The 23,805-nt window shown below is 42.0% G+C and overlaps 1 protein-coding gene across 2 annotated transcripts in view; it reads left to right on the forward strand.

The window, feature by feature from the left end:
* Window positions 1-21,589, forward strand: part of ZNF516 (zinc finger protein 516) — a 110,293-nt gene extending 88,704 nt beyond the window's left edge. The window contains exons 3-6 of one of the 2 annotated variants that reach the window (XM_086740539.1): window positions 5,778-7,256; window positions 11,651-11,755; window positions 12,656-12,723; window positions 19,233-19,533. In XM_086740539.1, coding sequence (XP_086596665.1) covers window positions 5,778-7,256; window positions 11,651-11,755; window positions 12,656-12,723; window positions 19,233-19,292 — 1,712 coding nt within the window. In that variant the 3' untranslated portion in view covers window positions 19,293-19,533. Of the gene's footprint in view, window positions 1-5,777; window positions 7,257-11,650; window positions 11,756-12,655; window positions 12,724-19,232 lie in introns of both variants that reach the window. The other variant, XM_086740538.1, reaches the window with a different exon arrangement.
* The last annotated feature ends 2,216 nt before the right edge of the window (window positions 21,590-23,805 follow it).

The raw sequence follows: 23,805 nt of genomic DNA on the forward strand, positions 1-23,805 counted from the left end.
TTGGTCATCTCTTTTTCTCAGTAATTGTGGAGGTGGTGTAGCTGTGTCTGGAAACATCTAACAACATGTAAAGCAAGATGAGCTTTGCAGATGAGAAGCTGGATCCTGTATCAAAACAGCGTAACTTTTTTTTTTCCCAGTATCTCATTGCAGGATGTGGCCTTGTGCTGTACAGAAACCTAAAAGGGTTTGTAGGAGTTGTCTCTCACCTGGCATCCACTTTGCCATCACATTGGGGATCTGTTGGGTGATGCAGCTGGAACAGAAAGCAGAGGAGGTGGTGGATAGCACGTGTAGTATAAAAAATAGGTGAGCAAGCAGCTAGAACAGGCTGGTGTAAGACAAATCATCCTTTGCAAAACAGATACCAGGTCTCTTTGCACAGCCTGACCTGTGTGCAGAGGATAAACCCGCTGCTAAGGAGGCTCACGGACTCACCTTTGAGTGCTGCAGGAGTCCTTTCCTTAGCTAGCCAAATAGGGAGTTAGGATGAAACGAAGGCTGGTTTTGGCGTATGCCTACCATGCAGTTGTCATGTGTGGATATTACCTTACGAGGGGTTTTGTTTTGCTGTGCTGGTAGAGCAAAGGGAAGGAGTAGGTCATGCTTCCTGCCTCCCCGTGAAAATGATGGATTTTCATCATGCATTGATAATCCCTATAGGTTTTACAGTCCAAGTGGTGTTCCACCTCTTCCCTTGACATTTATTGTGCAAGCTGCAAATACACGTAATTGGAGGTTTTTTCTATTCATCGTGAGTTTTCCTGCATGCAGTTATGTTTGATTGTTGTGATAGACTCCAGTGCTGAGGACATCATAGTTCCCTCTTTTGGAGCTTGGTGCTCCTGGGGAGGCTGCAGGCGGTTAGCCTGTCACTCTCCCATCTTCCCTCAGCCATGTGAGGGGCGTTTAACTCTTCCATCTTTAATTTCTGGTCAGTTACTTTTCTGTTGCAGTTCTTTGAGCTCCTTCTGACTTGTCTTTTTTTGCAGATCTGCACAGATAGTCCAGGGGTGTGGAGTATGTTTGTTGGACCTTCCTTTCACCTCGATTTTCTGCTGCAGACTTGTTTTTTGCCTTTTTTTCCCTGCTGCATCCCATTGAGTTGTACTTACTATGGGCTTTTACATACTACCCATGACTGTGGTGTATATATTTTGGTTTTTATATGTATATATAAAAATAATGTGACCAGCATGGCCATCATGTAAGTGTCTTCTTCAGAGGGATAGTTTTAGTTTTATTTTTATAAGGTGTACTTTTATTAGTTAAAGCTAAGCTGGAGAACCTCACCTAGTACACTCATATTTAACTTGTCGTCTATTGTAACATCTGTTATTTTCAACATTGCTGCTTCCCAGATTTCGCCCTCCCACTGCATGGGGTTTTTTGGATCGTTTCCCTTCACTTGTCTTAGCCTGCTTTTTTTCCAGAATGAATCTCATTTGATTATTTTCAGACTGCATTTCTATTCTCTCTAAGTCCCTGCACATTATTTCCTTGTCCCTGTTATTTTTGCAGCTCCTCCAAATACTCTATTTCCTGGAGATTTAAGTTAGCATGTTGTCTAGAGTCTCTTCTGGATCATTAAAGAAAATACCAAGTGAAATAGGACCTAACACAGGTCTTAGCAATATTGCACCTTCTCACAATGTTATCCTTTGCTTTTATCATGATTTATTTGCAGCCAGTTTTAAAATCCAGCCACAGCATTCATTGCAAAGTGCAAATCACTATCAAATGTTTACGAAAATCAAACACATCACATCTGCTCCTTTCCCTTCCACTCCTAGTGCTGTAAGACTAGCCAGAAAAGGGGCCAATTTCTAGCCAGTTCTGCTCTTCTGAACAGAAATCATGGTTTCATTGTCCTCAGGCTTGTAGCCTGGTTTACTTTATAGGAAGCCTCATGAATTAAAACAGCTGTGCAACCTGTTCTGAAGTTCAGTTTTGTGGAGAGGACAGAGCTGAGGAGGAAACAAGTGGAGTTGGTGCATGTTGGGCGGAGAAAGAGAGAAGAGGGGTATGCATGTGTGAGGAGAAAGGGAGTCACTTTTGTGTGCCTGTGTAAGACATGTAACTTAGTGATGGCAGTTACATATATTTCTGAAGAACTGATTGAATCCCTGAATGTTCCTGTGTTTCTAGACCATGGCTTCCCATATAGTGAAGTGCTATGTGCTGTCCCATGGCCTGCAATGCCATTGATATTTGAAGCTATGGCCTAACTGGAGGCACGAGATGGCATCAAGCAGCCACCTCCAACTTGGACGCCTAGCAAAATTCCTCCATGTCAGCAATTGGCCAGGTATCTGTGGCACAGGAAAACTGTAACACATCAGGGATGCGGTAAAACGACCTTTCTCACTCTTAAGTGCAACAGGTAAATGGCAGTTTTGGGTAAGAAGCAAAGGAATTAGGGCAAACATGAGGAAATGACAGGGACTGTAGGACAGAAAGTGAGAGCATGAGTAGCCAACAACTCTTTCAATGGGGAATGTGAGTTATAGTCCCTGGAGACCATGCAAAAGGCATCCCATTCATGACGTTTTGCTTTGACCTGGCCATAATAAAATCTTGAAAGTTTCTGGTGACAGAAATGCCTGCACTGTGCTGGTTAGAGCCATGTTTTATACCAGTGATTTAAAAGGATTGTTAGTACCCCTTTCCAGATAGGGCAAGTGTCTGGGATGCGGCAGAAATAAATTTAATCTGTTTTTCTGAAGAGGCTCTGCCTGTATTATTGGGTCGGTCACATACCGTCTCCTCTTAGAATCTTAGAATCATAGAGTGGTTTGGGTTGGAAGGGACCTTAAAGCTCATCTAGTCCAGCCGCCCTGCAAGGAGCAGGGACGACATCTCCAACTAGATCTTGCCTGCATCCCCTTTCGCCCCCTGGCTTTTGTTATCTGCTGGCAGCCCAGCCTGGACCACCACCCGTGGCGGGGAGGATGGCACGTGGCAGCGTTTCAGCCTGAGCATCGGTATCTGGAGCGTCGAGTCCCTGGTGGAGAGCAGGATGGGGTTAGGGAGAAGCTTGGGCTGTGTGCTGGGCTTTGTGCTGATGAAGAAGTGTGAGTTGGCCTGCAGGTGAAAAGCCTGTCAGTCCAAATCTTCGGGAAAGGGGGATAGGGATGTGGTTTTGTTTTGGATTTTTTTTTTTTTTTTTTTGCTAGGAGTGCAGCTTGAGTAATTAACACAAAAATTGCTATTGAGGTTCCTGATCTAAGCTTTTAAAATAATTCCTAGTATGTTCAGTACTGTTTGTGTGAGACATCAGGGGAATTTAATCTAGCAAGATGCTATGAAGAGATGTTAGAAGCTACGTTTTGTAATAACCTTACAAATTTTCATGTGTTGTACTGACAGCATATGCCTTCAGCATTGTGGCAACTGTGGACTGTGCCTAGATACATCTCAGAAATGCCTTCATTGTTTTCCTACTTTGTGCTACATTTTCCACCTGGAAAACCCCTTTTTCTTTGATGGCTGCACTAAAGCAATAGTGCTGAAAGGACTGTAGCCACCTCTAGGTTTGCAGTCCCAGGCTTTATACTGGTGATTATTGGGGCACATGAGACTGTGGTCTGTCTCTCAGCTTCCTCCTCCCCTCCTCATGTACAGACCTAAACTGAACTTTCTGGACCTAAAGACCAAGCCCAGGCCTAACCTGTGCCACCTCACAGCCTGTTTGACTTTGTCCTCTTTGCTGGAGCAGCGCGGTAGGTAGATTCTGACCAAGGCTTCTGCTTTCTAGCATCAAGGAGTGTCTGAGGTACGCAGAGTGACCAGGGACTTGCAGGCGTCTGTTGATGTTCCCCTTCATCATGGTTTCGCAAGTGGACCAGGGAGTGGCTGAAGCCTCCCAACTCCTCAGGACCAGATTATGAGAGCGGGGCTGGCGGTGGTCCCCCACCTTCCTCCTTTGCCCGGCATAGCCAGTAGGTTGGTTTGGTCTCTGACAAGTGCTGCTACGACCAAATGATTTGTTTTTGCTTTGCTTTATTATTTACCACGATGATCAAAGGAGCCACTTCTTGTGATCGTAAAGAGAAGCCTTAAAATCTTATTTAAAAGCACAAATATTTTGGGCTTTGACAGATGTGCTTTGAAAATAACACAGATGTGCAGTCTCAGATTTCACCATTGCATGCAGTGTCTTTGTTTCAAACTGTAAATTTGGCTAGTATGTGCTTTCCCAAAGCCATGCTCCCTGCAACACAGGAAAAACAAGTTTCTGGGTTGTGGGGTTTTTTTCCCCCCTGAATCTGCCCCCTTAGAGAGTTTGAAAGGAAAAGGATCTTAGCAGAGCACTCAGCGCTGCAAGGCTGCAAATCTGTGGGTTATTTTTAACCTAATTACCTTGAGTTAAAGAAAAACTTAAGATTTTTTTTTTTTTGCTTGAATTGAAGGCGAGGCTAAATAGACTTTATTTGCAGTGAAACTCCAGATGAAGACATGATTCTTCCATTGCGCCGTGTGGAATATTGCCCATGGCACTGCTCTGTGCTGGCTTTTATCAACGAACAGCACTTGATTTTCTGAAGTGCTGGCTTTTATGAGTTGATGCGAGAGGATATGCAGCTCTTGAGGAGTTCACTCCTTTCCCATTCTCACCCCTCCTACGGATGCAGTGATCACTTTGGACTGGTGACATTTTAGATGGAGCATGGTCTCCTAACACTTGCCTGCTCGTGGCTCATTAACTCCATGTTAATTGAAACTGAAAGTTTGTCAGATGATTCAATTCAGTTACATGTTAAATGGCTTCAGTGCAGTAAGCATTACTGCTGTGATGAAAATCTCTGTGGAATCGATTTGTGAACTGATTTGGAGGGATTCAATGGCTTCATCAGCGGCTCTGAGAGATCGGCATCGAGGGAGCAGGCAGACGTAGCCGCGCTCCCAGCAAAACAAATCCTACTCTTCTCTTTCCCCCTAAATGGCTTTAATTACTGCCCAGTATGTTCCCTTTCCAGGACATGTGTTAGGTACATAAATTTAGTCTGGAGAGCTGAGAAGCAAGAAGAAAGTGAGAAGAATTGAAAGACTGGTTTGAATTCTGTAATCTAAATGGCTAAAAATGTTGAATTCCTTATCTCTGAGTGGATCAAATGGTCATAAAATTTTCCTAAAGTTTGACTCAAAGGTAAATGAATGTTAAAAAAAAAAATGTATCTGCTTTAAACTAATCGATGGAAAATTCAAAATTTACATCTTCGGTAACTCATCTTTTATACTTGGTCACTGCAAAAGTCCCTCTTAAGTGAGCGATTTATTTTGTATGCTGTACCTGCTTATATGCCTGGTTTCTGCGTGGAGCCAATTTTTATTGCAGAGTTATAAACCCTTTGAAAATAGAGGCTTGTAATGGGAGTGCTGACAGACCTTTAACTAGGTCAGTCTTATCTGGCTCTATAATCTTTGTTTTTGTTAAAGCATTAAATGGTTGCGTATTTGTTTATTTTTCTCACAGTCCCAGAATTTTAACATCGGTATATTATCGAATTGTTCTTTCTTCAAAACGTCGTGAGCATGCAGCATTAGAGAGTTTATCCAGACTTCACAATAATCTTTAAAAGTAAATTGAACGGTTGTGTCTTATTTCACGATTTTCTTGCTTATACAGTGCATTTAGTCTGTGGCATGTCATTACGATACCAGTACCAAAGTCTGCTTTTTCTTCTGCTATCTTATTCTAGTCTTGAATTTTGCTTTGTCTTTTGGCCATCTTTCTGCATAAACTGACAACGATTTTTTTTTTTTGTCCCATTCAGATGAAAAGCCATACCACTGCAACTTTTCTGAAGAGGAAACCCCAGCAGTAATGTCTCAGCTGGATGAACCCCCAAAGCTGGGAAGCCGCAACGCCAGAGAAAACGAGGCCAGGGAATCTAAACCAGAGATTCCTGCCCTGATGTCAGCATTGGAGAGTGTCATCAAGAAGCCTTTTTCGAAATACCAAGACCTAAAAGGTTCTGCAAACATAAAGATGGCAGCATTTCACCACAGCCAAGGGTTTCCTTGCTCCAATCGGATTGCTAGCTTTGCTTCAGATGTGTGCCAGACATCTTCAAACATGGTCATGGACTTAAAAACGTCACTTGAAGTGCAGGCTAGTCGTGCTAGAGAAAATTTGCTAGACTTACACAGGGAGCATCCTCTGATAGAAAAAGGTGCTGAAGTTCAAGAGGTAGCTCCACTCGATTTGAGTGAAAAATCAACAAGGGATAATTCATGCAATAAAAATCTGAATACATCCTTGCAGGGTGCTTTAATTGTCTACCCATGTCCTTTCTGCAGTCACAAGACCTACTACCCTGAAGTCCTGTGGATGCACAAAAGAATTTTGCACAAAATCAGCTGTAATGCGATGGTCCCCCCTTGGGTTCAACAGAACGGATTCAAGAGTATTAAAAACAGCCTGGTCTTTCTGGCAAAGAGTGGGCGTACCGGCCCCCCTCCTGTTCTCGGCGGTAAGGAATGCCAGCCTTTGCCCATTGCTAGATTTACGCGCACTCAAGTGCCAAGTGCATCGCCAGGGTCCAAAAGCAGCTCTCTTTCTGTCGGGGTGACTGCGAAGTCTGGGAGTACGCATCAGTCAAAGGACGGTCATGCCTTCGGCCACTGTGCTCCACGCTTACCAGGTCTGGATGGGTACAGACAGCCCAAGTTAAACCATTCCCAGGAGCCATACAGCATAGCAGCACAACAAAAAAGTAAATATGAAGCAAATTCCAAACTTATGCAAATGGGAGCCTATAGCAGAAGCGTAACGCCTACTCAGACGGTGATATCCAGGCCTAGCACACAGCCCAACAACAGTAAGCAGGTGGAAAAGTACGCGGTTCCCCAAGGAAGTACTAGTTTTGCCCCTCCAGGTAAGCACTGTGTGTCCGACTCCATGAAGGCCAAATTCAACCCACTGCCGCAGTATCATCCTCTGTGTAAAAGCGAACAGTACACTAAACACGAAGAGCCATTGGTGCCTCAGAGGGAGTCTCACATGAAGGCTGGGAATGAGGTGAGGACATTGGCAAACTGTACAGCGGTAACGCGAGGGAGTCCACTGCTGCAGCCCCAGCCTAGCGCCGTGGGAGTTTCTCCGGCTTTGCACTCCAGCAAACAGGATCCAGGATCAGATGGGCATGAGAAACATTTGGACATTTTAAATATCTTTAAAACGTACATTCCAAAGGACCTTGCTTCTTTGTACCAAACCTGCGGTGCCAACAGCCCTGTCCTGGATCATGCAGGTAAGATTTTCACAAGCCCTTCCATAGCTGAGGACGCAGCTTGCTTGTTCCTGCTTTGTTCAGAGCCACGACACACTGTTGCACTGTTTCCTTCTTCTCTCCCTTTGACGGCTGGGATTACAAGTTTATTGTTTTTTATCATTTCTGGATAGGCTTGAATAGGTTTGTTTACTGATCTCTAACATTGCAGCATCCCCCCTCATGCACTGTGTGACATTTCTGTTGCAGGTTAAATGTGTCTGGTTCCACCTGGAGTATTACTGTTCCTTTGTCCCCTCGCTTCAAGCAGGCTGGAGTTACACAGATGTGCTGTCACACGAAGATCCCCCTGATATGCTAGTGCTGGCATACATCATCATCTTTTTGCTTCGGGCAAAATAAACATCCTCTGGGGCTTATCTGTGATGTTATTTGGAGGTTTTGTTCAATTTTGTCTGCGAACAAGACTTACGACAACAGAGAGAGATAATCACTTGTCAGAGTCCTTTGTCTTTCTTGACAGAAGTCTTAAGATCTTCCTTGTCCGTATCAAAGACTGCTATCTTATTTTTTAAATTATTCTTTTGATCTTTTTGTATGTTTATAATTAAAAAGAGGTAGGGCCAAATATGTGCCTGCTGATTCACATAAACAGGAAAGGCAGTTGTGCAAATAAGCCACCTTAAAAGTTCAGAGACTAAAAATATATCAGAGCTCTCCTTTTCTCTCTGGCCAGTCAACTGCCACGTAAAAAGAAGAAGAAGGGAAAAAAAAGAGTGACTGTATGTATTTGCATTTGAAACCATACTCTTCTAACTACCTGCCAGAATTAGTTTGTCTCAGTGGAAAATGAAAATCACACTGATTTATTACTCTTGAGATGGGGGTGTGTGTCTGCGGGGGAAAAACGGCAGCCAGATCTCTCACAATTTGTAAACCATCTCATCTTTTTATACGCTGCTTCTCTTTGTAGAAGTTGTACAGGAACTGAACACATGGAAAGAGCAGACATTCCAGACCAATGTTCTGGTGTCCTCACCAGACATCATGGTCTCTGTTTTCTCAGAAGCATGTGTTGCATGCTTATGACCCCATTTTGCAAGTGGGATGAAATGCAGGACATGTGGAAGCAGGTAGTCTTAAGAACAGCTTTGGTTTGGTGCCCAGAAGGTGTAAGTTGACCGCTCTGGCAACTGTGAGGCAGGAAAGGAGCCACAGTGTTTGGACAGTGCTTGGTTGAAGGCCTTTTGGAGAAGACAGGAAAGCAAAATCCAGCTGAAATAGCTTGTGGTATTAAATAACATCTTGATCATCAGTAAGATTTCTCTGAGCAGGTGAGCTCCCAGCTGTGTTAAGAGGGATGGAGAGAAACAGTAAAAGCCAGGAACCAGAAGCTGACTTAGCGAATGCAGGCACCTGAAAAACCATGGTTACTGTTGGGCCAAAGTAAAGTAGAGGCAGGCTTTTTCCAAGGAGGTCTCTATTTACCTGCTTTTTAAAAGAGGGATTTTACTGCCAAAATGTTTTTGCTGGGCAGTGATTTCCAGAGACACTTTAACTGGGAGTTATTTAGTGCCCATCTCTGCTTTGAAATCTCTTCTTTCAGTCCAAATGTTTTACAGCAATCAAGTTTTCAGAATTTGAAACTTTGTTTTTTATGTAGCTTGTCTTTTATTTTATATACAACTTCCAGGTTGTTGATGGTTCTCTGAACCAAGTGGCATGATGGCTGTTTTTCATAGCACTAAAATAAAAAGCTGCTGCAGGCAAAAGGAACAAGATCTACCAACTGCGAAAAGAGGAGGATAAATGAACCTTGTCTGAAATAACACACAGCCCTAGACTGAGCCCTCTGAGTCAGTATGCATCATACAATTAAGTCTTAATATGGCAATGTGAATATGGCAATTGTGACATAAACAACAACCAAAAATCCCACTTAGGTATAGTATTTGTCACATGGTTTTTTTTCCCAATTTAATGTTCCCAATAAGCTTTGCTTGTATGTTTGGTATACTACCTCATCTTGGATTGTAGTAGAATATTTTAGTGTGTGGTGTGGCAGTATTGAACTTCCCTTAGAATGACTGGATTCATTTCTGGGATCCTTCTTTCACGTTTGTGTTTATTCCAGTGTGTCCTTGGAAAAGAGACTTGTATGTACTGTTGCGGTACAGCTGAAAACACAAAGCTTGCTGTGCTTAGGCTAGGTTTGTTTCACACAGCCCAGTCTTCCCAAATGCTTGTAGGGATAATCTAATTGTTATATTTAATAGTGGTTATTTAATTTATTCACGATATTTACATGAATCGCCATCTTAGGAAAGGATGGGCTATGGCAGCAGATGCGCTCTTTCCCTGGGGCTCCTTTGAGACCAGCTTTGAGCATTTGTTTCGCAGGAGCTCCCATTCAGAGAGTCATGTTCATTTACCCTAATTTACTGACACCTGTAGTCATCCACCCTCTTTTGTTCACACACACAGGAAAACCTGAGTGATGACTCATTGGGGTATTGCCTTGCGGCAGTGCTGCCCCTAGCTCAAAGCTCTGAACTATCAAAAGGCTTATGGTACTTCTTAGGAAATGCAACAATGGCAAATATACCTGGAAGCAATCCATTTTTTCCACCTGTTTTTAAATAACTGTGATGAAGTGAGTGCCAGGCAGGGGCTAGATGAGAGTCTGAACTTGCTAGTCTTTGGCATTTATACAGGATACGTTGGTTTGCAGCAGCATCCTCAACCCTGCCTCATGCATGGCTCAAGCAGGAGCAGTGTTTCCATGAAGGCTGTCGGATCAGGCCCATAATGGCTGCTGAGACAAGCGTCTTCACCTTTCACAGGAGGACACTTGGGGTATAGAGAGACTAAATGACTTTGCAGAGGTGGCAGAAAACCACCCGAGGAACCCAGGTCTTCTGTGCTCCACAGGAACCACTCTGCGGGTAGCAGAGCCCTGCCCTGCCTGTCCCTGCCTGTCTGGTGGCCGGTTTGGGTTTTTTAGTTTTGTTTTGTTTTTTTTTTTTTCTTTGGTATGTGAGGGGGTATACATGGTCTGGATTTGCCCTTAAATCATGATCTTGTATTTGAGTGCCAGGAATTTAATTGTTGGGAGTGCGTGTGTTCAGCCACATTATACAGACTGTGCTGCCATCTGCAGGAGGTGCTGTTAGAAAAAGAGAAAACAATTTGTGCGTGGGGTTTTTCTTTTCTTTTTCTGCAGCCAGACATTTCTTTTCAATATATGCTGTGGTAAAAACCATTGCAGGACACTTGGCGCTGTACCAGCAGAGTAAATGGCAGCTCGCCTTCTTTTCCATTTGTTTTCAGGTACAGCACCTGTATTTCAGGTGAGCTCTCTGGCATCCTGCAGTTGATTTTTCAGTTGTGGAGGGGTTTTTTGTTGCCACTTTTTGTTCACAATTTTATTATTTTTAGATGCTGTAATGGGGGAAAAAAAAATGAAAGAAGAGCTGAAACTTCACTTCCGCTGACAACCCCCTGAGAATTTCTGTAAAAGCCAAAGTATTGCAGTGGCAAATGGAAACATCAACTCTTTCCTTCCGAGGAGGGCGTTTTACCAAAATAGAAGAGATGATGTTCATATATGTTTTTTTAATAATAAAAAAGCCCAATAAAAGTCAATTGTGTCTTTTTTGATCAGCTGCAAAAAGACAACGACCAGCCCTTTAAGTCAGATGCTGTAAACTGACCTTTGGAGAAAAAGGAGAGGTTTGAGTGGTTTTCCACAAATGCTAATGGCCTAGAAAACATGTTTACCCAGGGCTGGGGGAAGGCTGCTGCGCTGCTACCAGCTCAAAATGTCCGGAATGACACTTTCATTCACAGATGTCTTTCGTCTGTGCCTCAGAGGTCCGGGGTCAAAGCAGCACCGGCAGGCAGGTAGGCAGGGGCGAAAGGTTTGATCAGTCTGTGATGGCTCCGCTCGCTCTGCATTTGTCTCTGAGGTATTGCAGCCCGGGGGGGACAGTCGGGCTCTGGTCCTACTCACTTCCTATTATCCATGTGACTTGTCTCCGCCACGCTGGAGTCACTTTGATTTGCCTGATGTACTGCTTGACAAAGCTGGGTGATGGCTGAGAAGTGGATCCAGCTGCTCTGAAAAGCGCACACCTGACATGCCAGTCCTGGTGCGGGCACATCATGGGGAGCATTTTTTAATTCAATGTAATTTATGCATTCTTGCAGTCCTGTGTGTGCCTGGCCTGTCAGCCAGTGCCTAGATGAAGGCTGACAGTTGTCATCCAGGGCCTGAAGGTAGCCTCACATAATGACACATTAGACATACTAATGATGTTTTCTTCTGGCATAATGTTTTCTTCTCAACTTTCCTCTCTCCTCTCCCCGCCACCCCCTCCTCCCTCCCTCCCTCCCTCCCTCCCTCCCGACTACAGGGATGCTCAGGACACAAACACGCCAAGGAGACTGCGTCTGCAGAGAATGTGGAAAATGCTTTACCCAACCCAGTCACCTCAGGACTCATCAGAGGTCCCATGCAGGTACCTTTTCACACTTGCTTCTCCCTTTCCTGCTTGCCTGCTTTCAGATCCAGCTAACAAAATGCCAAGAATTAAATTTTACATTCCATGTTAACCTAAGTAATTCCAGTACCTAAATCTAATAGACAAGTTTTTTATTTTTACGACTACTGCTCTTGTTCTCTGGATATTGCTTACCTGATCCCCACCCGAACTCCATAAAATTGCAATGCATTTAAGATAAGTCTGTTTGCAAATGTTTTATTTTAATTAGAGAGCAGGGTACTCAGAAATGAATATGCTAATGAATTCTGTTGCCACCAGCACAAATTGAAATCAAAGTACCCCTTTCAGCACAACATAAGGCTTTGTTTTGCCTCATCGTTGCTGTTGACAGGAACATTTTTGTGGGAAACGAGATTTTTCCACAGACCGGTCAGCCCTAAAATGGGAAATCCCTACCAGCCATTTTTAACCTGGCGCGGTCTGTGGTTGAGGCTGTAGGAGACTAAAGCCGCCGGTGTCGAGAGACCTCCCAAGCATTGCACGAGACAGCGAGACTAGTGAGTTCCTCCTGAAAAGTGTGAATGATGCATACATAAGCCAGTCTGATGCAAAATGACAGAGGCCAAATGGTAAGTAATGCAAGAAGAGGGTCCCTTTACACATACACTGATAATTAATGTTGTCAGTGATTGCTTTCTTCAGTGCCGAAGTCTGAATTAAAAAGGGCAGTGGCCCTAGGCTGCCATTAGCACACTCTCTTACAGTAAGTGTTACGGTAAATTGGTATTTTCCGGCCACAGGCTAGTAGCTGGTGTCTTTTTTTGAACGTAGTTAATCTGTAATGGTCTCAAATAATGTACACACACTAACGAAGCTTGAATGTTCATCTGTTAACAAGCCCCCTTGTTCCCACAGTGGTATTTGAGTCTAATGGACTCCGAGGTACTGAAGTTCACACCACCTCCGCAGATGCCCCAAAACAAGTATGTTTTACAATTAATTGGATGTTTGGTTTTTAATGTGGTAGCTGGGAAAAAGTTGCACAGTGATACTCATCACTAAAGCGCCGACTATTTTATAACATCTATAAATAGTAACGATGTTGCTTGATTTTTTAGCTCTTAAATTTTTAAGTGTTTTATCAAAGTTTGTTAAGTAGAGAGTCAGTTGATTGTAGAGCAGGTAGTTAGAGTTTAAATAAACATGTTACCTGTTTACTGGGGAGTGAGTGGGATAGGTAGCTCTGTAATGCACAGTGATATGTAATAGTGAGATCGTACATAAAGAATTCCTAGAAATAATTTCCTTTTACAGCTAACACATTTTCTGCTGCCACAATACAATTAACTCATAGTCTGTATTTTTCTGAAGAGTATTTGTACCCTGGTATCGAGTATCTGGCCTTTGAATGGCTATCATCTTCCAGTTTCTGTGGACTCTGTGTGGCGGAGTGCTTTCTTGTTTCTAGTATACAGTTTCCTGTTACAGAGAAAACCATTAAACTGAATTTGTTCTATGTGTCTGATGTCTTTGGAGGCCAGTGTCGTAACCTGGACCTTCGCATTCCATCTTTCAGCTCGGCAGGTGCGTTTCAGGGCACACCTTCTCATGGGCAGTTTTCTTTCTTTCGTTGTGGAACTGCCTCCAGCATCACTCACTTTTCCTTTCATCCATGTTTTTGGTTTAATTTTGACTACAGCACTTTTCCTGTCCTCCTGTCTCTTACTAAACGATTTCAGATGGTTTCAGTCTTGCTTAGAGAATGCATCTCCATGTTAGTCCTGCCTTCATGAAGTTTCGGAATTGGTTTCTACTTGCTCAGTAAACATCCTCACTGGACACCACCACATCGGATAGTTCATATGCTGCACCCTTCATGGAAACTCCTAGCACCTTCTCTATTGCACTTCCGTCTTCCTGGCACAAGGCTATGTGGGGAACCCAGCCGCTGCCCAGGAGTGTCTTGGGTTGCCATCAGGCCACAGGAGGGGCCAACAACTCTCCCCATAAAGTTTTCAAGATAGCATAGCAGTTTAGTAGTTGTCTTGGGCAATGCTTGCTTTGCTTTTGTGGGGTAGTAGCAGCAAAGTTATCCTATAGTTGCAGAACTAGATTAAAGTGCTCTCCTCATGATGCTTATCTAATAACATTGTGCAAGGACATCCCTCTCAGTAGAAGTATGTGACAGAGTGAAACACTGCAGCTCTGCAAACTAGCTCAACTAGTCTTTGGTTCTCCTTGGTTTCGTAATGTAGATTCAGTAAAACTAAGCATCTTTAAAATGCTCTTTAATCTTTTCATGCTCATAGTTTTGTCTCATGTGTAGCTGAGATCGGATTCTGAAGGCATCTGGGCTTTTCTCCTCTGAAAGTCAAAGTGAGGTCAAAGCTGGAAATACATTTCAAAAAAATTCTGAAATGGCCGTATCTATTCAAAAAGAGATGTGGCAGCTCAGTCCACATCTGGACTCTTTTGTAATTCGGGTTATATTACTGCATAATAAATTTACTCATAATCTTGTCTTTGTAAACTACTGCCATGCCAGAATTTATTGACTAACTTCTTCCATGGCAAATGTAGTTTGCTCTTGCAGTCTCAGTCCATGTCAATCTGTCTTCAAAGTATTTGATTAAATTACAGCATCTCTCAAAACAGCAGAATACTGGGTCGGGGTTAGCTTCATGAATCACTTTGTCTCTTGCCAGTCGGTATTTCTTCCACAGAAGCTGCTGTACGATCACTTCTCCAGGAGATAGTTCCCTTTCTTCTGTCTTGTTTGCTCCTTAGTATCAACCTTTGTCTCAGTTTGTCAGCGTCTGTGCCGGTTAGTGTTATTCAGTTGTCTGCTGTTTTGCTCATTCTCATTGCAAGCAGGCTTTGTGCTCTCCCAGAAGACTCCACCTGCACGGTCCCTGGGCATTAGGGAGGGAATATGCTCATTTCTACCTCCAGCTGTAGGGGCCTTTAGAAGCGCAGAAATGAGCTCGCACCTAGAACGATGCCTGCAGCATTCTGGTAACGTTGATTTCCCACTTTAAACATTGTCACTCTGTGTCTTCATTTCATTTCTTAATTGGGGACAGATCTATTCATGAGAGTTTGCAGTATAAAGTCAGTTCAAGTTACAGAAGTGCCATGCACATGCTTCGAGCAAGAAACAATAGTTACCATGTACAGTAGCTTGAGAATGAAAGTGTTTTTTTTTAATGTTAAGTGGAAATCATTCCCTTTACATAATGTTTCCTCCTTACAGGTAAAATATCTTCCCCTGAGTAGTGTGCTGAAGAGTAAAAATATTAACATTAGTATTTCACAGCTCCCGCATTCCCTTCAGTAGTCAACCAGAAGATCATCTCGAAAGGTTTCCTTTATGAAAGAATGTTAGGTAGGGCTTTTAAATTCCCCCAGCATAGTAGCTTACAACACTGCTACATTCTATAGCAGTTTTCTCACAGAAAAGTTTTAATTCTGCATGTTAAAAGCAAGGTCTACAGCCAGGCTTTTTCAAAAATGAGCCAGCTAAATCTATATTTAGATGTCTAAATAAGAAACCTACTTTAGGGTAATGAACCACCAACTGGAGATGCAGGTGTTCAGCATCACTGAAAAGCAGGCCACCTATAGGGGCATGTAAAGAAGACCATACAAACCCAGTTTTGATAATATTAGCACTGGGCTGTGTTTCATGCTTTGTCTTCAGCACCAACGAAATATAAACAAAATAGGAAATAAGATGTTCATCTCCTTCATAAGAGGATTTTCTGTGTTCTCGTACTTCTACCAGAATGCTTAAAAAAAAAAAAAAAAAAAGACATTTTTACATCAGATTAATGTCTCATGAACTCTGGAATATTTCCTACTCTTCTTTATCTAAAGGACAAGAAAAGCTCATTACGTACTCCGAGTCAATACAATCTGTGCAAAGTCATGTATATTCTCTTGAAACGCTGCCATATTAAACATACTGAATATTCTGAATATTTTTATAAATGCTAAATATCCCAATATATCCATAATTAAGCTTGCTTATCCACAATGAATATGTATCTTAATTTGGAATACACTAAGCAGCATCCAAAGACCTGATTTAGTCGGCATGAATTCGGGGAGCACACTCCGATTGCTTATACGTGGCCAGACAAAAGCTGGCTTCCCTTCAGAAATGTCCTTGTGACCACATGAATCTCGAAGCCGCTGCAGCTCTGAAAGCAAAGCTCTCCTAAAGCATGGGGTCATTCCAGAGACACTACTCGATGCTGCAGCATTGCAGCCAGAAGCCCAATTCCCAAGTGCATTCAGTGGCACAGGAGTTGGTCTCTAGCCTGCTTTCGCAGAATGGTGACAGCAGAGGCAGCAATTTCTGATACACACGCCTTGTGTTTAACTTCTGTCATGTTTTTAAAAACATATAAAAACTTGGCCTGCTTGAGGAATACAGTTTATCCTTTATCAGTGCTGTGTCAGACAGTACGCTCTAAAAATTTTAAGGGACAAGTAACTGGGTGTTCAAAAGGCATGATTAACTGGTTGGCAATGAGGAAGAGTTCTGTCTAGTTGAGAGTATATACATGTGAAGAATATTTGCAGTGCTGGAACCAGAGACACCAAGTTCTCTGCCTTTTGCGTGAGTGAAATGAGCAAAACACCCAAAACTCCAGCCTTTGACCTGTCTGGAAAAACAGCTCTTTACTTACAGGAAATCAATTAAAAGCTAAACCCAGAAAAAAAAAAAGAAAAGAACTATTGGTATAATGGATGTCTCTGGCTGAAGACAGTGAGAGTCCTTTTCTGTGAAAGAGCTGTGGACACCACAGTTCTTGGGCCTCGTTCAGTGAAAAGAAAGGTGTGTAGTAAGTAGGTCCTGTGTGACAGGGGTAAACCACCTTCATTAAGGAGTCCATAATACCTCATTTTTTCCACTGTAACTATTTTAAAATATTTCTTGTCATGTTCAGTACTTGAGATGTGAATAGTCAGAGTTTGGGATATAGACAGACTGGAATGAACCATGAAGAAAACAATGTATGTATTGCAAAGGGGCATGGAGGACAGGCTGGGGGCATCTGTTACCTCTAATGTTTTTGTAGTCCAGCAGCACCAGCTCTGCTTGTCCTAAAGCAACTTTGGAGAAAAGGGAGGAGAAGAGAAAAAAAAATAAATCCCAGATTAAAAAGTTATTTAAACCATCGATTTCTGGGTTTGGTTGTGGTTTCTTTTTTTTTGCATTTGAAATTTTAGCACTGTCTGTTAGAGGTCCTATTTATGACATTTGTTCATATGAAATGTCTTGCCCCAGTTCCTTGCAGTTTCTTCTAAAGATCATGATTAATAGTTCAGTCCTCATTATTGCAAATGTTATTTTTAAATAGTTATTCTGAGAACAAGAATTCCATTAATCAAAATAATAGATAATGAACAAATAAATGGCAACCTAATTTGTCTCGTTCATACATATGGAGATTATAATGCAAACAATCAAGGAATCGTGGAGGCTGCTGTACCAGCATCTTGAGTAGTATGCATGTACTATATGTCCGTTTGTTTGTGAGCGTTATGGACAGGATGAGCAGCTGTAGTTCTTGTCCCAACACTTTCTCCTTGCCAGCAAACTGGAGAAGTGTCTGTTCTCCAAACCGATTATTGCGATTTATTTCAATGTCAAACAGTAATTTATCTCCGGTATATTCACATGCACACAAACTGATTTTTCCTGTTAACTGGTGAAAAGCCCTGGAAATTGGTTTGAAAACAACTTTTGGCATGGAAGCTGTAGGTTTCATTTATGAAAAATCTCTGCTTTTTTTTTCCTCTCTGTGCTGAAAGTGAAGAAAGCCTACTTTTAACAATGGTAAATATTTCAGCCTTTAGGAGGAATTCAATCCAGCTATGTATCAGCTGGTTCAAAATCTGACTGCCCCTTCAGCTGATGCGAGTGCAAGGGGGTGAGCCGCTGGATGGGTTTTGGCACGCGCAAAGCTGAGGTGCTGTTCCCTGGTGAGACCAGGATTGTGGCCATGCATCATTGGGGACCACCCACCCACCAACTCACCTGCTGTCCTGGCCACCCTGCATCTCCCTGCCATGTGGGAGGAGGATGGGTTAGCCTTTTCATGGGTCCCCAGTGCTCTGTGGTCCATGGGCATGTGATGCCCAGACCCACAGGGCATGCCTCCACCACCCAGCACCCCACAGGATATCCATCCCCCAAAAAAAGACCCATGATTACACCCCTTTTTTCAGTTCATACCCAGAGAAACTGGGGCAAGGTGCCTGCCATCCTCTCCCTCTGTCCTCCCCTGGCTGGGCAAAACCCTGCCATGCTCCCCCGTGTACGTAGAGCTGGTTCAATACGAGACATTTTAATGATGAATGCCTCCTCCTGGAATTGTGGCTCTGTCTCTCAGGCATGATGCAGCCGTGCAAAAATGTAAAGCATCTTTCTTGGTTTACTGCAGGAAATTCAGCATCCAACTAAGGAAGTTTTATCACATCTCTCATTCAGTTACTGTTTCCTACATTTCAAATATACTGCCGTCTGTACAGCAGCTTTTTTTTTCTTTAATTTTGTTGCAAATCTTTCAGACTTAAACCAAACTTTGACTGGTAAATGTCATGAATCTTGGGCCAGGTTTAATTAGGAATTTTCTAAATCTATTAACAAAAGAGATGCACTTAATACATTATGTCAACCAGAGCTGGGCTTTCTTTAGCTATTTCGAGGGCTGCCATAGGCACAGCTTGAAACTTGCTTGAATTTTACATGGGTGCCGTATTTTATGTTGCATTAATTTAAAATGGTCTGTTTCACTTCATCAAGACTTTAGCTTAAGGATAATGCATTTATGTAAGATTAATCTTGCCATGTTGTTTTAGGATCAGAATTGTAAACCGTATTGTTCCGACAGTGATGTTCTAAATGTCATTTTAAAGCTTTTCTTGGGAGCTGCAGGCTTCCACTTATTCATGATGTTATCTTTAATTTCACTTGATTTTAGAATACCCCTGCTATTTTTTTCAACATGGTAATTATTCATGAAAATTGGCTAAAAAAATAAAAGGAAGATGACAAGGGGCAGAAAAAAAGCTAGCTTAGCATTTGATAGACCTATGCAAGAATTCAGTTTTTCTTCTTTTAGCTGCCTCTGCGACCTCAAACTTCATCCTTTTTAAAACGCCGATCTAGCTACGAATCCCTTTTGGCTAGCTCAAAATTCTGCTTTTTGGAGGCCGCCTCTTCCCCTCCTTGTTCTCAGCCTTCTCCGGACTGCTCCATCAGATGCTATCTAGTCCGTCAGGGACTTTATATGGGCCTTGACACACTTTGCCTTACTGGAGATGCTTTAAAAAAACCCCAAAAGCTTCTGATGTGGTGGGCCAAAGTGAATGCACATGATGCTAATACAGGGTAACGAATGCCAGCAGGGCTTGCTGGAGGTTTGAGCGTGGGAGCAGAGGTGAGAATGAGCTTTTCCCTGTGTCATCCTTCTTGCAGGGGAGAGACCACGGCGGTGCCGAGATCACCCACACGCTGCCTCTCCGGAAGGGAACCTAGAGCCCCGGCAGAGGAGCCTTCATGCCAGTGTCCCCCACCCCGACGACGAGTGCTGGCAGCCCCCCGCGCAGCCGCCCCGCATCCTGGCAGCTGCGGAGCAGCCTCCCTGCCAGCCATCGCCTTGCCCGGAGCCGCTGCGCGAGACTGAAACCGGCGCTCGGCAAGGAGGGGGGTGCCTCTGCGCTGTTAATCATTTTAAAATAAATGAAGATGCTACACAAGATATATATAAATTGACGTACTAATCAGTCCCATGGTTCCTTATTTCCTTTATAATAAACAGTGGAGCTGGCAAGCACTGTGGCAGCACAAGGCATCTATATTAATCAAGAGAAGTTTGAGACACTGGAAAAATTAAACTTTATGTGATTTGGACAGCATGAAGAAGTTAAGCACTGTAACAAAAACCTCCCTGATGCTCACAATGACTATTTGATACGTTTGAAAAACAGCAGTGGATTCGAGGGCTGGAGAAGTATTAATTAATGAAACTGCCACTGCCTGTCATGCTGAAAAGCAAATTAAAAAAAAAAAAGAGAGGAAGAAGGGGGGTGCGGGGAAAAGGTGGCATTCGGTGCTGAGAAAGCAATGCTTGATGAAGGATTAAAGGGACTAAAGAGAAAGACCGTCATTCTGCAATGGTTTGTTTCATTACAGTTTGGGGACCACTTGCATTTCTAGTGCTCTTGCTCTTGACTGCGCACCATTAATAGTATGTGAATATGGAAATTGAAACACTTCTAGAGAAAAGCTTCTATTCAGCTTTGGAAAAGAAAAGCTAGTCGAACACTAAGAAAAAAACAGGCTTCTGTGTTTTTACTCTCAGGACCTTTTTTTGTAATAGGGCTACTTTCTTCGACCTGGTCACAAAGGAAGTCTTCACGTTTAAAAAAAAAAAAAAAGAAATAATAAAATGCTCAGCTGTCTAACACCGCTGATCTGTTTGTTTAGAAGAGAAAAGGTGTCACTGAACAAGTTCAGGCAGCCCTGGGCCCATAAGGTACTCTCTGCTCCTGCCTTTGGTTCAGCAGACCGGCTGCCACTCCGCCTCGGGCCCCGTGACGTTGTGGAAAGACGAGGAACTTCTTTTGTGGTGGCAGGTTAACGTTCATATAAATGTGTCATGTCTTGTACTTGGTGATCACTGGTGGTGTTAGGAAAAAAAAAAAGAAAAAAAAAAAAGCTTTATATACCTCTTCTACAGTAACTCTTTAACTGCAAGTTTTCAAGGTGGGGTTGTGGCACATAACAGGTTGTTAAACCATGCAGTGTAAGCAATTAAAAATGTATTCCACAGATATGAATATTTTCTTTTCTTATTGCTGTGACACTATGTGTGATGGTAATATTTCTGAGAGTTTCAGATTTTGCACATATAATTTTATGCATTATCAAAAGTTACTGCTGCCTTGAAAGAAAATGTTCTGTGAAATTTTTTGCAAAAGCTTTACTAGTTTTTTTTTAAATTGTAACATTTTGTAAAGGCAGGAAATAGGTTAAAAAAAAACCTAGCATGCTAAATATATTTTTCAAAAAAGCAATAATTTTACATGTACAGAAATGATGCTAACCTTTAATACAGGTGAGAGCAACAGTTTACTTAATACAATAATGGAATAGTGCTGTTTTTGTAGAAAAGGGGTTCTGACACAAAGATTTGTTTAAAAAAAAAAAAAGGCAGAAAAACCTTAAAGCGTGATATTTCTGTTCTAACAGTTGGCGGGGGGGCTTTTAAAAAAAAAATCTAGTAAGTAATTGGTTCTGGATATTACTTGTTACTTGTTTTAAATTACTTGATGGTTTTTGTTACTTCGCAACACTTGCAACAATGCAAATTAACTTTCGTATGTATTTTTTTTAAACCTAGTTTTTCTTACGCTATTACACCAGATGTGTACCAGAGTTCTCTGTAAGTCTCGGTGTAGTTAGGAATGTCTGTGCAGATACTTACAAGTGACTGTAATTAACTGTTCTGTGAAATTATTTTGAGGGAGGTCGCATAGGCACATTCCATTGTACACCAAAAAAAAAAAAAAAAGAAAAAAGGAGAAAAAAAAAGAAAAAATGAAATATTTTGCTGTGTTGCTTAATGATTATCATTTTGGGTTTGCACTAGCTTTCTCGGTTTGTTTTGTTTTGGGGTTTTTTTTGTTTCACTTTTGTTGCTTTTCTGAGTTATATTTTCCATGAAGCAAAAGTAATGGTGACAGTTCAGGAATGCACAAAAGCTAGTTGCTTAGCCTATTTGCTTGTGTTCTAGTTATTAAAAACTCTTCTGTACCCAAAATGGCACGAAAGTGTAGTGTACATTTGTAATTTCTCTTTCTTTTTTTTTTTTTTAATTATATTTTTTTTTGGCAAGCTGATCTAGAAAATCTGAGTTAATATTTAGAGCCAGAAGCTTCTTTCTGGAGCTTTTCTGACAGAAGCTAGTGCTGTCATTGCCATTACCAGGGTACTAATCAGCAAAGTTTACAATCATAATTTAGCTCCATGAAGAACAACAGTAGAGGAAATCAGTTTAAATAATCATATGCTGTGTATAGCACAGAAATGAGATTTTTACTTAATTAAACAAGAAATAAGAGTGGGTGGGGGAAAGCCAACCTTAAAGACCATCTGTTTTCAGAAGTGAATCCCACGATTTCTATTTTCTTCTTTATCATTGTATTGTATTGATTTGTTATTTTAGTTAGGCCACAGTATTTAAAATGAGTTGTGTTCCTTATTTATTTAGTCAACGGGCTTTGATTAGCTCTTTTAAGCAACGTGATAAGTTTGTTTTTTTTTTTTATGACATGCTCCTGTAAAGCCCTTTTATGACTGTTACAGGGACTTTCTACTACCTCTACCAATCTACTGTTTCTTCTTCTTAACAGGTTTTTATGGTGTTGCAAGTCTAATGTAACTTAGACAATAAAGGGTTTGATTATCTATGCTGCAGATTCTCAGTGTATCTGCCATCTCTCTCTCTCTCTCTCTCCTTTTCTCTCTCCCTCTCTCTGTTTTTTTGGGTTTATTATAGCTGAAGCGTAGAAGATCTTTTTTATTACAGCTAACGTGAAAGAAAGACCTTCCTTGCCAGAGTATTTTTGTATCCTCAATGTTGTGCACTGACCGAAAGTCGAACTTGGAGAAACTTTTTTCCACGGAGCTAATCAGCTACTACATTGCCATCATGCTGTTCGCATTCCTAAAATGCCTTCTGTCAGAAATGCTATGAATAAATCGGTACATACTGCAAAAGGGAAAGCAAATTAGAAAGCCGGAACAGTTTTTAGTTTTGTATTTCCAAACCACTTAAAACTCCTTAGTGAAAAACCTTTGCGTAAATTGCTGCCCCCATCCTATGGAAGACTGCTTACATGAAAACAAGAAGTTAAAAAAAGTTATTCTTTGGAAAATAGCATCTTCTGTTGGTGCAAAAAGTGTTCTGTTATTGACTGACTATCAGTTAAAAATCTGTCACGGGAGGGATTTTTAGGCATCGACATCATGCACATTTTGTGGTAATCTCTGTGAATGTGTCACCACCTTGTACTGCGCAGTGCTGCACACTGTGGAGTGCACACGTACATTTGCCACACGATGCGTCAGCGTGCATGATGTTGTTCCAAAAAATCACATCCTTCTAGTGGGAGTGCATCTTTCCATTTGCTCATTTTCATGCTCAAAGGGTCCATGACCAGGCCGGTGTTTGGTTTCGTTCCCCTTCCTTGCTGTGTTCCTGTGCTGAGCTATTCAAAGCAGATCTCAGCAGCTCCAACAGGATTGCTGGGATTCATCGACACATTCAGGGATTTCTCTTTGAAAAACTAATCTGTGGCAGGAAGACCCGGGACAAAGCAAGAGGTAACTTCTTTATTAGGTCCCTGCTACATAAAATGTTTTGCTTACAAGTAGGAAAGGTTGCATTTTAAGTCAATCATAATTTCCTACTCCTCCTGCAAGCCAGTATTTTTTAAGCCAGCAGTAATGTGCAAAGGACTGAGTTGCTCAGAGTCCTCTTCCCTCGTCTCTCTCCCTTCTCTTTTGCTGTGTTTGACAGCCCCACGCTTCAGGGCAACCCAGTAGTTGGAGGCAAAGCTCGTGTGGATTCACTGGGAGCTTATAGTGTGAGGAGTGCCTGGTTGATCCCAATATTTAGAGAGGAACTAAAATTAAACTGAGTAAATTAATATAAATAAATACTCTTTTCACTGTAGTTTTTAATTATAAATTATGAAACAATTGTTTCTGGAGCAGCTAGGAATGTAAAACTGTTGAAGATCAGTGGGAGCATAGATGTACTCCCCTATTAACTGCTTTCTGTGGGGCTGTGTGTATGTTGGCATTCCTGGGAACACTGTAGCCGCGCCTTGACATCCTCAGTTGTCTCAAGGTAGGCAGTAGCTCTTACGGATTTATTTAGAGTGATACCTGTATTTTCTTAGGTTCATTAGTGCTGGTTTTGGGACAATAAAAAAACCCCACAACAAACACAACCCAACCCTAAACCCCAGAAAAAAAATTT

Source organism: Chlamydotis macqueenii, chromosome 2 (assembly GCF_036417535.1).
Source record: "Chlamydotis macqueenii isolate bChlMac1 chromosome 2, bChlMac1.mat, whole genome shotgun sequence".
NCBI classification, from domain to species: Eukaryota; Metazoa; Chordata; class Aves; order Otidiformes; family Otididae; genus Chlamydotis; species Chlamydotis macqueenii.